This window comes from Hylaeus volcanicus, chromosome 5 (assembly GCF_026283585.1).
Source record: "Hylaeus volcanicus isolate JK05 chromosome 5, UHH_iyHylVolc1.0_haploid, whole genome shotgun sequence".
Classification (NCBI taxonomy): domain Eukaryota; kingdom Metazoa; phylum Arthropoda; class Insecta; order Hymenoptera; family Colletidae; genus Hylaeus; species Hylaeus volcanicus.
Window position 1 is genome coordinate 12,442,486 of NC_071980.1, and position 15,565 is coordinate 12,458,050.

General features: G+C 40.9%; 1 protein-coding gene and 1 long non-coding RNA gene across 3 annotated transcripts in view; one reads left to right on the top strand and one right to left on the bottom strand.

Annotated features, from left to right (window-relative positions):
- The window catches only part of LOC128877601 (uncharacterized), a 35,654-nt gene extending 21,447 nt beyond the window's left edge, over positions 1-14,207 (top strand). The window contains exons 3-4 of the long non-coding RNA XR_008457266.1: positions 13,233-13,440; positions 14,058-14,207. This is a non-coding gene — a long non-coding RNA (uncharacterized LOC128877601). The remainder of the gene's footprint in view (positions 1-13,232; positions 13,441-14,057) is intronic.
- Positions 1-15,565, bottom strand: part of LOC128877599 (uncharacterized) — a 196,628-nt gene that overhangs the window by 30,537 nt on the left and 150,526 nt on the right. Inside the window, exons 2-9 of one of the 2 annotated variants that reach the window (XM_054125039.1) lie at positions 14,958-15,094; positions 14,214-14,642; positions 13,160-13,403; positions 12,036-12,513; positions 11,268-11,406; positions 10,881-11,058; positions 10,103-10,301; positions 9,650-9,761 (exon numbers count right to left, since the gene is read on the bottom strand). In XM_054125039.1, coding sequence (XP_053981014.1) covers positions 9,650-9,761; positions 10,103-10,301; positions 10,881-11,058; positions 11,268-11,406; positions 12,036-12,513; positions 13,160-13,403; positions 14,214-14,642; positions 14,958-15,090 — 1,912 coding nt within the window. In that variant the 5' untranslated portion in view covers positions 15,091-15,094. Of the gene's footprint in view, positions 1-9,649; positions 9,762-10,102; positions 10,302-10,880; positions 11,059-11,267; positions 11,407-12,035; positions 12,514-13,159; positions 13,404-14,213; positions 14,643-14,957; positions 15,549-15,565 lie in introns of those variants that run through there. The other variant, XM_054125040.1, reaches the window with a different exon arrangement.

Sequence of the window (15,565 nt, forward strand, 5' to 3'; positions counted from 1 at the left end):
AAAAGTTAAAAACTTTCAAAGTTACGAAATTACCTCTATCCCGTGGAAAGTATTCTTCGTCGATATTGCGCGTCGATGAAAATCTTACGGAAAAATACAGAGAGGAATCATTTGTTTCTTCTCGGGGTTATCGAATCTTGACCTTTCGTTGCGAAATCACGCGTATCTCCCGGAGAGACTCGATTCGATTACGAAGAAATTTCATAAAATTTCACTTCTAGAAGCAGGATTAGCGTCAATTAAAATGTAACGATTTTTTTTTTTTGTAACAACCTATAACTTTATATTCACCTTTCGCGTTTAATATTTATATAGAAGAAAATTAAATGTAGATTTATATCATCAAAATGGAAATTTTTTAACTTAAATTGAATTCAACCGAAATTTCTGTAGAGATTTTCAGTTATCTTCGCGATGTTAATCATATTTGCAAAAAAGAATATACCATAGAATATGTTTGAGTGATGGTGCAGAGATGGAGACTAAATGTTAATCATAAATAAATGGCGTAAGCCTCGATGCGTTAAGACTTAAGAGTGCCTATAAACAGTAGTACGAGTCAACGTCTCCCGGTAGTACCACTCGGTACGTTATGTCCTCATTGAATTTCATTCGCCTCCATAAAACGAATGCCCTATAAATAGTAACAACATTCGACTCCTATCGGTAGCAATTCTCAATATTAGATACTTGGCGCGTGTGCCCTATTTAAAAACCACCTATGAACCGGTGAGCCAAGTAGTATGAGTCAACCAATTTTCCGCGTCCTACGCAATTTCTTCGGCTATATAAAGTATATCTATAAACTTCGCTAAAATTGTACACCACCCAGGAGTATTGCTCGATATTTTGAACGTCGATGAATCCTTCTCTTGTAAAAATGTCTGACTATTAATAGTAGGATTGGTGCGAGTGAACAGTTTAACTTCCAAGGCTTCTTAAATTTTCCTTTTCCATATAAAATGTTTATGCGATCAGTGATAAAACTCCTACCGATAGCATTACTTGGTATTAGATAAATTGCACGTGTGTCATATCTAAAAATCACTTATAAACCGGTGGACCGAGTCGAGCCAGTAGAACGAGTCAACCTTTTCCGCGTCCCACGCACTTTCTTCGGGCATATAAAATTTATCTATAAACTTCGCTAAAATTGTACACCACCCAGAAGTATTGCTCGATATTTTGAACGTCAATGGACCCTTGCCTTGTAAAAATGTCTCTCTATTGATAATGAAATTGCTCCACCCACTGGAACAGTTTAATTTCCGGGGCTATTCAAATTTTCCTTTCCCACCATAAAGTATTTACGTAAACAGTAAAAAAACTCCTACCAGTGGTATTACCTAATATTACCACGCATACGTTGCACCTACGCTCTATTAAAAAAAACTACCCACCAGGATCAGTCTACCCAGTAGAACGACTCCATGTTTTCCGCGACCTACGCGTTTCCTCCGCCTGTATTAAACTATCGAAACCCTTTGCCAACAAGTGGTATTACGCCCAATCGTGCTACAATCAGTGTAAACAAAAATTCAAAAAAGTAAAAAAATTACGCCAAGTACATGAAAAAGTGGAGGACTCAAGGAGTTATTATTGAAAAATAGAAGATCCCCATAAAAAACTACAAGAAAGTAGAAAAATATGTGAGATCGAAATGAGCTGCCAGATGATTCGCCTAGATTTCCGCGGCCTGGAAGTCAAATGCTTGGCGTGACCAGGCAAGGCATTCTTAGATCATCAATACCCATACTTTCTCTCTCACAGACTTTTAGGTAATTTGTCAATTTAAAACTCTGACAATATTATGAGTACACTTTCATTGTATTGCGTTTTAAAATCTTTCTAAGGTCATTCATCGACACCAATACCGTTACTCTCGCAAGCTTTCAGATAATTTGTCAGTTTCAAACTCTGACAATATGAGTACACTTTCATTATTTTGCGTTCTAAAATAATTCTTATTCATCGACACCTTGACCTTGCCTGGTCACGCCAAGCACTTGACTTCCAGGCCGCGAAAATCTAGGCGAATCATTTGCCAGCTCATTTCGATTTCACATATTTTTCTACTTTCTTGTAGTTTTTTATGGGGATCTTCTATTTTTCAATGATAACTCCTTGAGTTCTCCACTTTTTCATGTACTTGACGTAATTTTTTTACTTTTTTGAAGTTTTTTATCGGATCTCACTTCTTTTTACAAATAATTTATTATATAGAATCTATTTTAAATTTATAAAAATAAAATTGATATTTCGGTAAACTCTACATAAGAAGTCTAAATTATTATTTGTTTCTTTAACTGAATAGAGTAAAATAAAGGGAGAGGAGATGACAAAAGCGAATATATATATTTATATTTATAACAAATAATAATTTAGAATATATCTATCTATATATATATATATATATATATATATATATATATATATATATATATATATATTTCATATAATGTATTAATTATAAACACTTATTCGTACAATTTATAAATAATTATATATACTTGCAATTTTTTTCCTTGCTGCAAGAAATTTTAATGTTAATAATGAAATGAGAAAATGACTCCATTTCTATAAGCTCTACATAAAAAGTCTAAATTAAAAACACTTTAGTGGTATGGATCTATTCTGTATGAATAAAGGTATCTCGCAATTCAGATCTTGACAACTTACCTTGTAGTCAAGATTGATCAACACTTTACAACACTGGCTGCAATTTGTTATTAAACCCTACATAAAAAGTCTAAATTGAAAACATTTTGCTGGTATAAATATTATTAATAATGCAATAGTGTAAAAAGTTTTGACACTTGGCAGGTTATAAATGATGACATTCGTTTTGACTCTCGACACTCGATGGCCGACGAGCCATGTCGAACCGAATGATTCCGAGAGTCGACGAACGACACTTGGCTTTTCCTTAGCTCCTATTGGCTAAGGGTTGACGACGGGAAATCATACGAAAAATACCGTTTCTGGCAGATTCATGACATAATATTACGATATCTCAGTTGAACGTGGACCGATTTTATTGATTTTGGTTTTATTCGAAAGCTTATATGCGGTTTACATTAGAAAAATGTTTTTAAATTTAGAAAATATTGCAGGCGTGTTGAAATATTCATGAAAGAAGTTTCAGGTTAGGTTTGAATGGACCATCTCTCCTGTAAAAGATACGTGGTAGCTCCAACGCCATATATACGCGGTGACGGATAATTTTTCATGTACTTGGCGCCGAGACGCTACCGCGTCTCTAGATATAAATCCTGGTATCATAACAAAGTTCTATGACTTCTCTTTATAAATAAATAACGAGTTTACCTTTGAAAGGCGCTGAATTAATTTCTACACAATCTTCCTACTTTGTTCTTTCGTATAATTACGTATCCTGTAATTTAATTTCTGCCAAGCTTCCTTGTTGTATCAGGAAAGATTTTACAAGATAAGGGTTCATTAACGTTCAAAATATCGAGCAATACTCCTGGGTGGTGTACAATTTTGGCGAAATTCATAGATATACTTTATATGGCCAAAGAAAGTGCGTAGGACGCAGAAAAGGTTGACTCGTACTACTTGGCCCACCGGTATTACGTCCAATCGTGCTACAATCAGTGTAAACAAAAATATAAATCCTAGAATCATACCAAAGTTCTATGACTTCTCTTCATAAATAAATAACGAGTTTACTTTAGAAAAGCTCTGAATTAATTTCTGACAAGCTTCCTTGCCGTATCAGGAACGATTTACAAGAAACGAAATAGGAATACACGTCTAACGCCATGAATGAGCCCCCACCAATATTTATTTTCGACAAGTTCAGCGATCGTTCGCTCCCATGGCAATCGTGCGACGTGTTCGCGCGCGAGCCCTCTCCAACGCTCGATTAACATTTTTCGATTAAAAGCCCATTAAGCCCGGCGTCACGCGGCTCTGGCCAGGGAGGAAGAGGTTAGATTAGGAAATAATGCGATCAGCCCGCTCGATCGGATTTCCTATTCAGAGCGGCGCGGCAATTCCTCCGCCTCCGCCTCCGTCTTCGTCCGGACGTTCTGCCATTGTGCTCCCGAGGTCCTCCAAGTCTACAAGTGTTCGGAGGAAACGGACGCGAGAAGCCGATCGAACGACCCTGAGCCGCGATCTTTTTTTTATTCCACCGTTCCCTTCTGGCTCGACGGTGGAAGGAGCGTCGGAGAAAATCCGACGACAGATCCCGCGGAGGGCGAGATCGTGGATTGAGGGATTGGCTGGCGAGGTAAAAGGAGTATGTTTCACCTTATTATTCCCGCGCCCCGGCCAGCGAACGCGGAAGCAACCCCTGACGCAATTTCGAAATGGAGTCGCGGACGGGATTGCATTAGTCTGCGGCTACGCGAATTAAGGGCAATTTATCTTTTCTCTTTTTCCTTCGTCTACGTCGGATTCTGCTTCCTTTAACCGAGTGCGTGGAATTGGAAAGCAGAAGGGAGGAGTGGAATAGTGAGAGGATTGAGGGAGAGGGGAGGAGGGGAGTAACGATAAGATGCTGTGATAATGGAAATTATATGGGGGTGGCCTGGAATGCGCGGGGGTGGCTTCTTCCCTATTGTCGAGAGGGGAGCGTTTCGTGAGTTCTTCGTCGAGTTTTGTGTGTATTTGGCTTTGAGTTTATTTTTGGACGTTTTAGGCCTCTTCTGGACCGTCTTTAGGATAATTCTGAATAAGGAGGGAGACCGACGTTACTCGATAAATTAGTTTGTGACAGATGAATAATAATTAGACTGTAGATGTTTGTGTTTATGAGGAATGTATACAAATGTAGAAATATATAAAATAGCAATAATAATTTAAATACGTGTTAAATCGTTTGGAAGATACACTTTTGTTGAGAAAGTATCAATGCATACAGTAAGCATTATCTGTGTGTGTCATTTGTTTTATGTCTTCTCTTGTTTGGTGCGCAGCTCTTGTGTGTAACTGCTGTATCACGTTGTGCTTAATTATAACTACAATAAACTTTTATGTAGTGTTTCACCTTAAAAGCTGCATTCCATTATCAGCCTGTTATTCTCACCTCTTCCTCACTTACTGGTTTCTAACAACTTTCATACGAATTTGACTTTTTTGTGTATAGTAATATGAATTTTTATAAGCATACACAAACTATATATGATGTACATCGGATACATTCTATCAGGTAATCTAATATAATAAAAAATATAACATTGGATTTCTTAATCTAACTTCTTCTCACCCAATATGACACACTACGATAATATTAATATTTCATTTTGCACAAATGCATATACATTTTGACCACATTTGGTATACTACATTATATACTTTTCACATTTTCTTGTGTACCATAAATGCATAAACATCCACAGTCTACCAACTATAATCGTACAGTTTCTCAAGCCGAAAACGCCTAAAAATAAAATTGAAGCCCAGTCCAGACCGATCCCAACGCAATCCAAAAGCAACTCGCAAAAATGATTTTCATCTCCGCTCCGACACGTACCGCCCTTCCATTTCTTTTCAAGAAGACAGAGAAGCACGGTTCAAGAAATGCAATCGCTCGAATCGAGAAGGGAATTCTTGCCAGTGATAATCACGAGAGCGGGTATTCGCAAGTAAAATTAAAAAGTTGGTTACGGGAGCAAAAGAAACGTTGTAACGACTTCCGGCGCGGAGTTATTCCAACTTTTTCGTAACGAGCGCCTCTCGCCAGAGGGCTCGCGAATTGTGTAAAAAAAACTTACGCTGTCGCGTAAATTTTGTGAAAAGTATATCCCCCCTTATTTACGTAACGACGAGAACAGACTCCCCCTCTGTTGTTATCGAACCGTGTGAAAGAAACGCGCGCGCAATTTACAGTGGTAAAAATTACGTTTGTATATTCTTACACAGAAAGAATTTAAATATCTTCTGGTTGAATAAACTCCATAATATTTATTATTATTCTTATTCAGCCTTGAGAGTAAATACAACAATTTTCAAAAAAATTCTTTAAGTCGTCTAAGCAATTAATTAAATACTAATTTCACCTCTACGAAAGATCAAAACACATGAAAATTAATTTTCATTCAGAATAATACTCCTTGATGGTTTTTTTTCCTAGATAATCTTAACCGTGTATATAATTAACGGGTTAATTAATAAGTCAGGCGTAATCTACGATCTTCCCTGTAAAAGAAAAAATCATAGACCACTACAGGCGTTCAACTTTACAGAGACAGCTAAATCTCATTCAAACTAAAATTTCCCAATAGTTTCTTTGACTAGGTAATCTTGAACCTGTATACCATCAATGGGTTAACTAATAACTCAATAGTGACCTACAATTTTTCCCCAAAAAAGAATCATAGACTTCCCTTCGGTCACTATAGGGGTTCAACTCTGTAAACGAGTGGAAATTGTGAATTTCAGCGAGACGGCGGAATCAAACGTGTGGGCACAATGAAAGCATTCTGACGAAACGCGTTTCCCCGCTTGGCTGATCACGGGGCTCGTAAAATGCACAACGAAAATACTCTTGACTTCACATAGAAATAATCCGTTCTTTGCATTCCTTAAATGTGTACGATTTTCAGAATTTATCCTGGTAATTTCACTTAAAAATCCGTAAAGCATGGTAGCCGATTTTATCCGTGTACTTTGAGCTTCTCAAAATCACTCATTTATTAACAATTGTTTACTGGAACTTTTGGGGACAACTATTGTAACAGAATTTATTTTAATGAATTAGTTTATTCCACTTCCCTCTAATTACAGAAATGTTGTTCCATTGCAAGGCTCTGGAGAGAATTATCTCGATGAATAATCTTCTAAAGAAAAGTACACATTGCTGATACGATAACATTATTAGAGATTGTTTAAAATGATTTGCATCGAAAACAATGCGATATCAAAGTCATTAAAAAATCACTGATTCCATGGAATATTTAAAATTGTATATCAAATATATTGCAAGAACCAAGAAAGACAAATCTTAAAAACTAATTTTCCAAAACAAAACCACGTAGCATGACACTACTACAGACTGTCTAAAAATGGTTTCCATCGAAAACGATACAGTATCAAATATATTAACAAATCACTGATCCCACAAAATATATTTAAAATTGTATACCAAATATATTGCAAGAACCAAGAAAGACAAATCTTAAAAACTAATTTTCCAAAACAAAACCACGTAGCATGACACTACTACAGACTGTCTAAAAATGGTTTCCATCGAAAACGATGCAGTATTAAATATATTAACAAATCACGGATCCCACAAAATATATTTAAAATTGTATACAAAATGTATTGCAAGGACCAAGAAAGAGAAATCTTAAAAACGAATGTCCAAAACAAAACCACGAATCATGACACCACTATAGACTGTCTAAAAATGGTTTCCATCGAAAACAATTCAGTATCGAGTACGTTAACAAATTTCAAACTGCACGGCATCGTCAGAAAAATAGTCGTGGCGTATATAAAAATGTGTAAAAACTTACGTTCCCTCGGGGCGAGAAGACGGTAAACAAAATCGCGGAAAAGCCGTTCAGCAAGACGAGCCGTCGTAAAAGCTGCGGCACCGGGGCTCGACGGAAGGCGGCCACCTCGTCTCGCCACTGGACAAACAACGGAATCCTTCGTCTACCCGACGAGTCCTTTTTCCCCATCGTTCGACCACTTCGTATCACATGTCGCACGGGAACGTCACAGACCGCCCGACGACCATCACACGCGCACCGCCAGCGAGCCTGTGGCCCAAGGATCGCGGGCTCATCGATGAATCTTCCTCAATTACGGTTACACCATGAGACACGACTGGTCCACGAGGCCTTGGCCAGCTCCCAAGTAGCTCACCGACTGGCGTCGGTTGTTTTGCACGCACGATCACCGCCACAAGTGGTTGCGTCCTGTCAGTGTTGACACCAGGCTGCCTCGTGCAGTCGCCGTTCACCGAAACCTTCGACGACGAGACGACGGGCCAGCTGTCCAGGTGGACGTCCTTCCAACGATCACTGGAACCTGTCAACCGATCGATCCCTCGATCGTGCCGCGGAGGCCACCACCCATAGTCCTAACGAGACACCCGACCAATGTTTCCAACTTCGACAGCAGCTGGATCCTTGAACGAACTCCCGAAACGAGTTCTCCTGACGGTAGGTCGGTAGTTCGCGGTAGGATCGATTCACGCTCGAGGTAAACAGACCGTGGAAGGGAACAGGTGATGCCTGACAGGACGCGAACGAGGATCCTCGACGTTCAGCTTCGCGACGGATACACGCTCGGGTCTTCGGTGCCTGGAAGGACCTCGAGGATCCCGTGGATGGTAACTTTCGTTGTCTGACCCAGAGATGCGTTGATCCTGACAGGAAGCACTGGTTCGATCGTCGATCAGGACAACAAGGTGATCCACGAGCACGGACACCAGTCGTACTCGACGTCCAAGTCGACGAGGCGACTGTTCTTCGGGCTCTGTTGTTGGACAGGCGACACTCGTCCTTCCCAGGACCTGGATACGTCGCGAGAGGCGTCGAGACACGAAAAGGACACGCACACGTTCGGCAGACAGCAGCTCCTCGGGGCTGGTTTTCTATTTGGCAGACTATCGACTGCCGTGCACTCAGTGTCGCCTCATACGAACTAACGATAGGAGCACCACGCCTGCGTTCGCGGAGACGCTGGAAAGCGTCGCGACGCCGGCCGTACGCGACGACCCGCCTTGCCAGGGCGCATGCCACTGGTCGATTCGAACGAGAACCAATCGTCTCGTGGGCGCGTATTTTGACTGGGTTCTGATCTTGGTAAACGAATCGCTCGATGGAACACGCTTTGTGGTTGTTAGTTTGGGTAATAACGAGTGATTAGGTCACTAATAGATCGGACTATCGGTATCAAGGTCAACTTATTATACGTACAACTATACCTTTGGAATTAGAGGGAGGCAAACGAATTTGTCGATCAGAATAATTCTCTGTTACTATAAATTGTCTCTTAATTGATGTGAAGGGATTGTTAACTACAGAGACTACAAAGAGTACCGATGTAATGCTTCATTGAGTCAATTTACTATAATAAATTAGAAAGAAGGCTTAGACAAAAATAAATCGGGATATGTGCTTGCCTTTCTATATGAATAAATGCATAAATGTAACTTTGTAAGTTCGTGCTTTGTAAATCTAGTGTTAATGAATCATTAATAATGATTGACAATGAGTGACATTGAAAAGTGGTTTGATTTAGTATTTGTATTACGTATATTTAATGTAACATTTTCAAGTGATCGTTACTTCTAAAACTCGTAAAGAATATGCTAAAGTGGTTGAATATTTAGTAAACAAGCGTTTGGCGCGGAATTCAAACGCCGATGGAAGAGCGCCACGTCTGACCATAGGTAGGTTATACTACTGTCGACGCGGCGAGTAATTTGAATTGGAGACCTTTTTCTCGGTTTTCACCTACAAGAACCTATTTCATCCTTTTATTTTTAGTAGACTATCGTAGACTAGTTATCATCTTAGAAAATTATGGTTTTAACATTGATTATAGGTGGAATTTTCATAGAGGAGAAAATGGAACCCGGATGGCACTTCGAAGGTTCTTCTCGCAAATTGAGATTCCTAATTATAATTTACTCTTTGAAAATGGTCGTGGTGTGACTCACCAGTCTGCGTACTGCTGTCGAAAAAGGTACTAGATGTCTCTACGGTCATCGAAGCGAACGTGCCATCGGTGATTTGAGCCGAACTGTCTCTGCGTCCTCGGTATCTCTGAACCTAATAAGCACGAACAATGCGCGTAACAAATTTAACGTTGTTCTGAACTAAGTACACTTAAAACACTTTGTCTGATCAATAGACTGCGACAATTTACAATAAGGAATGGTTTCGTTTAAATTTAATTTCTCTACCTACGTCCATAGGAGTATAAATTTGCATAAACATACGCAGTCTGTTGGTCGATAATAATTACCATCCGCCTCATAAAATTAAATTATAATTCAAGTCGAACAAGTGAAAAGTCATTTAGTATCAGCGGAGTTACATTTCATAATTTCTTTTTTTTTTTTGTTTTAATAAAAATACGGTATTTCATTTAGCATGATCGTAAAACTAACCACTTCGTCGCTTTGAGAGCTCTGCCTTCGAAAATTTCGACATCTAATCATTTCCTCCGTGGTGCTCTGTCGTCGAAAGCCACGAGCTATGAAGATTTCCTCGGTCGTTGATTGTCTTCTTATCGGAGCGTGCTGGGTGCTTGGTGCACGCGCACAAGGACTCGGGTCCCTCGACGAGCAGGTGGAGCTATCCGGCGATCTGGAAGCCGAAGTTTACTATTAGTTTTGTGAATAATACGCTGGCGAAACCATTGAGCCTAGTTACAAATGCTTTAATCAAATTCTGACATTAGAAAATATTTGAGATATGATATAACTGGAAGAATACATTTCAGGAAGATGAATTTCTTAATTAAAATGCAATTAATTTACAGAAAGTGTTCACCTATATTGCACCCCCTCCCTCATATTAATTTGAACGTTTAATCTGTTCTTCACAAATCATCTAACTATAAAGCATTCCAGTGAGAATTGAATATTTATTGAAGTTCATTGTTTCTTAATTAAATTCCAATTAATTCCTATGGTAAACTCGATCACCATGTAATTAATTTCTAGAAAGTGTTTGTCTATTTTGCATCTCCCTATATCAACACACACCAACATATCGATCGATTACAGGTTTCCAAAGTGCTCCCTGCCAGTCGGTAAAATGATTTCATTTTTCTTATCGGCGGCGTAATAACCGTTATTAACTGTTAAGCTTCGTGGCGTTCTTATCAGTGAAACGATATTGTCCGCAGACACGGCAGCGCGAAAATCGATACAGAGCAGATACCTCGGTGCCCGACCGGCCATCGAAGTCGACTGCCTTCTGAGCTGATGCTTTCGTGTCCTGATAGGGCTGATATCTCTCTTATCGACGGTCCGATCCGGGCTCAGATGGCTCCTGGAGTCGCGACGCCTCGGGTAAGAGGCGGAATCCGGACTCAGCGAGTCCCTGCGAGCTTTTCGACCTGCAAATGCCACAGAAAAAAATTCTATACTCAATTCTCTAAACGTATTCAACAATAATCGTCATTCATTATTCAAATTTTAAGTCTCTCCAACACTCACGCTCTGGGAGATCGAATAATGGTACTTCCTTTATCGATTTAAATTGATATTGAATTGTAATGTTAAAGTTTTTTTTTTTTTGAATAAAAAGAAGAAAGGGAAAAGGTACCTCCGTCTTCGGGATCCGGTGATAACGTCGGCTGGCTCCCGCGACGTCCTGCAGGTGGCATCGATTCGTCTATTGCCGCCGCCTGACGAGTTAATCTTGATAATTTGCTCGGCGACACTTCCTTTCCCTTGTAGTAACACTGCAATTAAACCAATGGATTGCAATAAACACGACTCGAATCCGTGTTTAAAGATATTTAACGCTTGTCTGACTATGTGCTGGGTAACACTACTTCCAGATACTTTTGGTGCAACTAATAATGCAATCTTTGTTATCTAGGCTTCAGAATCATACTCGATGCATACAGTCTCATGGGTAGAAGGTCTGTTAAATTTTGTTTAGATCTGAATACTGCAAGTAAAGATACCTCTTAAGGGGCGACACTTTTATTTTGAATCAAAGAGTTGATCTGAAGAGATGAAGAGAATCTTGTCGCTCGAGATATTCGATACGTTCGAAACTAAATTATATTAAAAAAAAAATTACAAACTTGCTGAAGTTGTGGGTTACGAAGTTACATAATGAGTTGAAATTGTTCGAAGGCATAAAATACACTCCTAGCTAGGCCATCTAGACTCCTCTTTGAGATCTCAAAGCTATATCTCATATTCCAAAAATTGAAATTTAAAGTATCCCCGATGTAAATTTTCTTTCGACCCTGTTTTCTCTACTTCACCCCCACAATCACATTCATAACGAATGAATCGAACATTCAGGTACTTTAGCTACAAGAAAGTCCTCTTTCGATTATGTTTGTGAACGGCTCACCTGAGTGGTGGAGTCTCTTCTGGTGCTGAGCAGGGGGTGGGTAGGCGTGTTAACATTCGGGGAGCCGACGGGGCTGGAGCTGCCGGAAGGCGAGGTTCCAGGAAGCGGAAGGCTGCTGCCAATCGTCGGTGAGACGGTCGGCGGTGTCACAGACGACATTATGATAGTGGGCGGCGTGATGGACGCCTCCAACGTTAGGTTCTTGCTGTCCAGGATCACCTTCGGCTCGACGGTGAGCATGGTGGACGTCGCTGTAGACGTGGAGACCGTCGCCATCGCAGTGGGCGCCGCGGTCGTCATCGTGGTCGACGATTTCGAGTCGACGACCGTGATAACGGGCGTCTTGACGTCTATGATGGACGTGGTGGTGGTGGTGGTCGTCGTCGTGGCTGTTACCGTTTTAGCGTCTGCTGTCTTCGCCTCGAGGCTGCTCGAACGATCGGTCTTCTCTATCGAGTTTCGCGTCTCCAGGTGCTCTCTGGAAAGTAAATTGACTCGTTACGAATCCCGTGACCCCTCGGAATTATATATGGGGACGTTTCGTTCGTAATAATCGCAGGAGAGGGTGAATGTGTCATGAAAATGTTTTTACAAATTATTTGTAAAGACATCCTTTTATATTAGGAGGTTGCATCGAAAGCCTCTGTTTGTTCGTGTTTTTTGAGCATTTATTTCATTAGTAAAGTATACAAAAGTATCAATCGAAATATTTGCTCTCAAAAGCTACTATTACTTTTTCCCACTTTTCTGGCAAAAGTTGAAGAGGCTTCAGGGGGCGGAACACTGTAATTGACTCGAAGGGGAGAGATATTTTCGGAAATTTTTTCTAAAGAATAGGATTAATTGATTTCGATACTTTTATTACATTTTGTTGGATATTTGAATATTTGTGGTTGGGAAACTCCAACACAAAAATTCGTTTACCAATCATGTATTATGGAAAAGGGCGCAAAATTTGTCTTGCACACAGGCGCCTCTTACCCACATGGCGGCCCTGATGGTCATAATTCGAGAGGGCGGCATTTCGTCTACCGGAAATTGGTCTCAGAATTCAATCTGCCTTCTGCGTGCGTTCTGGTTAAAATTACAGGGCCCTGTATGGTCGTTAGACCGCAATTATGTACCTGACAGCGTTGCTGGTCGCGCTATCGGTGCTGGAGGCGCTCGGTCTTTGATCGTTCCTGTAATATTTTGCAGCCGCTGCGCCGATGCCGCCGTCTATGGATTGCTGGGATTGTCTACGTCTGTGATGACGGCAGTTATGCTTCCTTTCACCCGGGCTGGGGGTCTGTCCAGCGACCACCGAGTCCCTCCTGGACCTCGCGCTCTCCCCAGAACCGCGACGGGAATTCCGCAACTCCGCCGAGCCTGCAAGAGCGAAATTGTCCTTCAGGAAATTTCAGAGGTGAATTAAAACGATTATTTTGTTATCCGTTTACGAGTACGTTTGTTATGCGTGCGATATAGATATGTTCAGGCTTCTTCGATAACTGGTAAATTAAATACAGGGAACGGAAAGCAACACACATGAAATGTAATTTTGAAGAGGAGTTTCAGAAAATTCAATTTACCCTTTAAAAATGATAGATATATTAACTCTTTGCACTCGAGAGGTGACTCTCAGTCACCATTAGGTTTTACGGAGCACATCTACAATACTCAAAGTTTTTAGGTTCAATTTCTTCGAAGCTCGACGTATCAATAAAATGACTGTCGGTCAGGTAAACGTGACTTTATTCTCAAATCTAGATAGCTTAGAATTCATGGCAATACAATGTTAAGAAACATCTCGAGTTGCTGGCAGATACCAGAAAAAAAGACTTCGAGTGCAAAGGGTTAAGATAAAAATCGCACGAAAAATAATTTTTGTGCGAGAATGTTTTATTTGATCATAGCATACCATCTCGTGATTTCATTTATAGCAATTATTCAATCTAAAAATCCTGAATGCATTAAAATCTTCAAATCCTACATACTAGAATATACCACCCCTGTATCTTTCGTATAAACAATCTTTTACAGGAATTTCTTATTCCATCGTTAACACTATGTCTACGTAACAGTCATCTCGACGCATTCCTATTTTCACCTGACGCCAACGGCAGCTATCTTCATCCAATTAGACGTCAAGCATCATTTGGCAAGATTAGCGCGATAAACAGCAATTTTCCAACGTACCGCGACGAGGGGTGGGCGAAATGACCGTGGGCGGTGGCTGGGGCTGCGGGGCGGCCTCCCTCTTGCTCCATAATTTGGCGATGTCGTTTCTAATCTCGCTAATGGCCGAGTCCCGTCTGGATTTCGTCGATGGCTGGCTTCTAATCCCACTGTCTACAGAGCTCTCGCGCCGCTTCCGAAATCTCTCCAGATGGCTCACGTCGGTCGTCTGTCTGGACCATGGCAACTTGGCGATGTCCGCGAGCGTTTCCCTCCGACAGAATTTACTTCCGCGTCCGCTCTTCCCAGAACCGCCCCCGCCGCTCCACTCCCTCAAGATGTCCGTCAGTTGGGCCAAGCTGGACCTCCGACGGGTCTGGTTCGTCGGCGATGGATCCTGGGGCTCGTTGGGCGGCGAGATCTGCGTCGCGGAATCGCGTCTTCCGCTTCCTGGGGAAGGAAAACAAAATTCGGAGGAGATTCGATTTTTGTGTTTTATTCTGACGAGGGATTTAATTTCTCTCTCCTATTTTAATTTCGACCCACGATTCTGTCATGATTTATTGTTTTTAACCCTCGATTGGCCCACGTAACTTTTAGGTTACATGCTAATACAGTCAGTCCCATAAATATTTAGCCCATAAAGCGTTTAAATCCACGTGTGAAAAGCACTTCGCGTATCCCAAAAAGAAAGCTATGTAAATATCAGTTCATAGCTATATTTTCGTCTTCTATATTTAAGGAAATATATGTAAGAATTTTTACCGAGTCGTTGCTTCAAGGTGGACTCTTCCACCTGCTCCCGCACGAGATCGTCCCATCCGTTTCCTCCCTGCCATATCAGCCCCACCTGATGGCTCAGGATCGGCAGGTTGCACACGAAGCAGATCGCTGTCATGGTCCTGAAACGGAAACGCTCGGTCTCGGTTTAAACGGGCAAGAGTGCGATGCGAGCCGCCTGGTCCCGTGTCGGACGACGGTGAAAGTGTAACTCGAGGAGAAAAGATCGGGTGCACGTTTCCAACGACAGAGTTACAGGTGAAACCAGGCCATGCCGATATACCAGCGCTTAGAAAGGTGACAGCGAAGTCGTGACTTCTTCAAACTACCCTCTACCCAGTGTTGGACGTCATTCGAACAACGAATAACGAATAGAATTTTATTCGTCACTCATTTGTTCGTTAGTCGTTCGCCAATCATTTATTCTTTATTCGTTGCGCTATTAAAATTACTGACGAACCACTGACAGAAGTCCTAGTTTTATTTATCGATTCATTCGAATGATTACTCGAATAAGAATTTATCCGAACAGTCCCCGACTCTGTACATCGATACACTACTGAAATATATTCGCGAATAACGAATAACTTGAG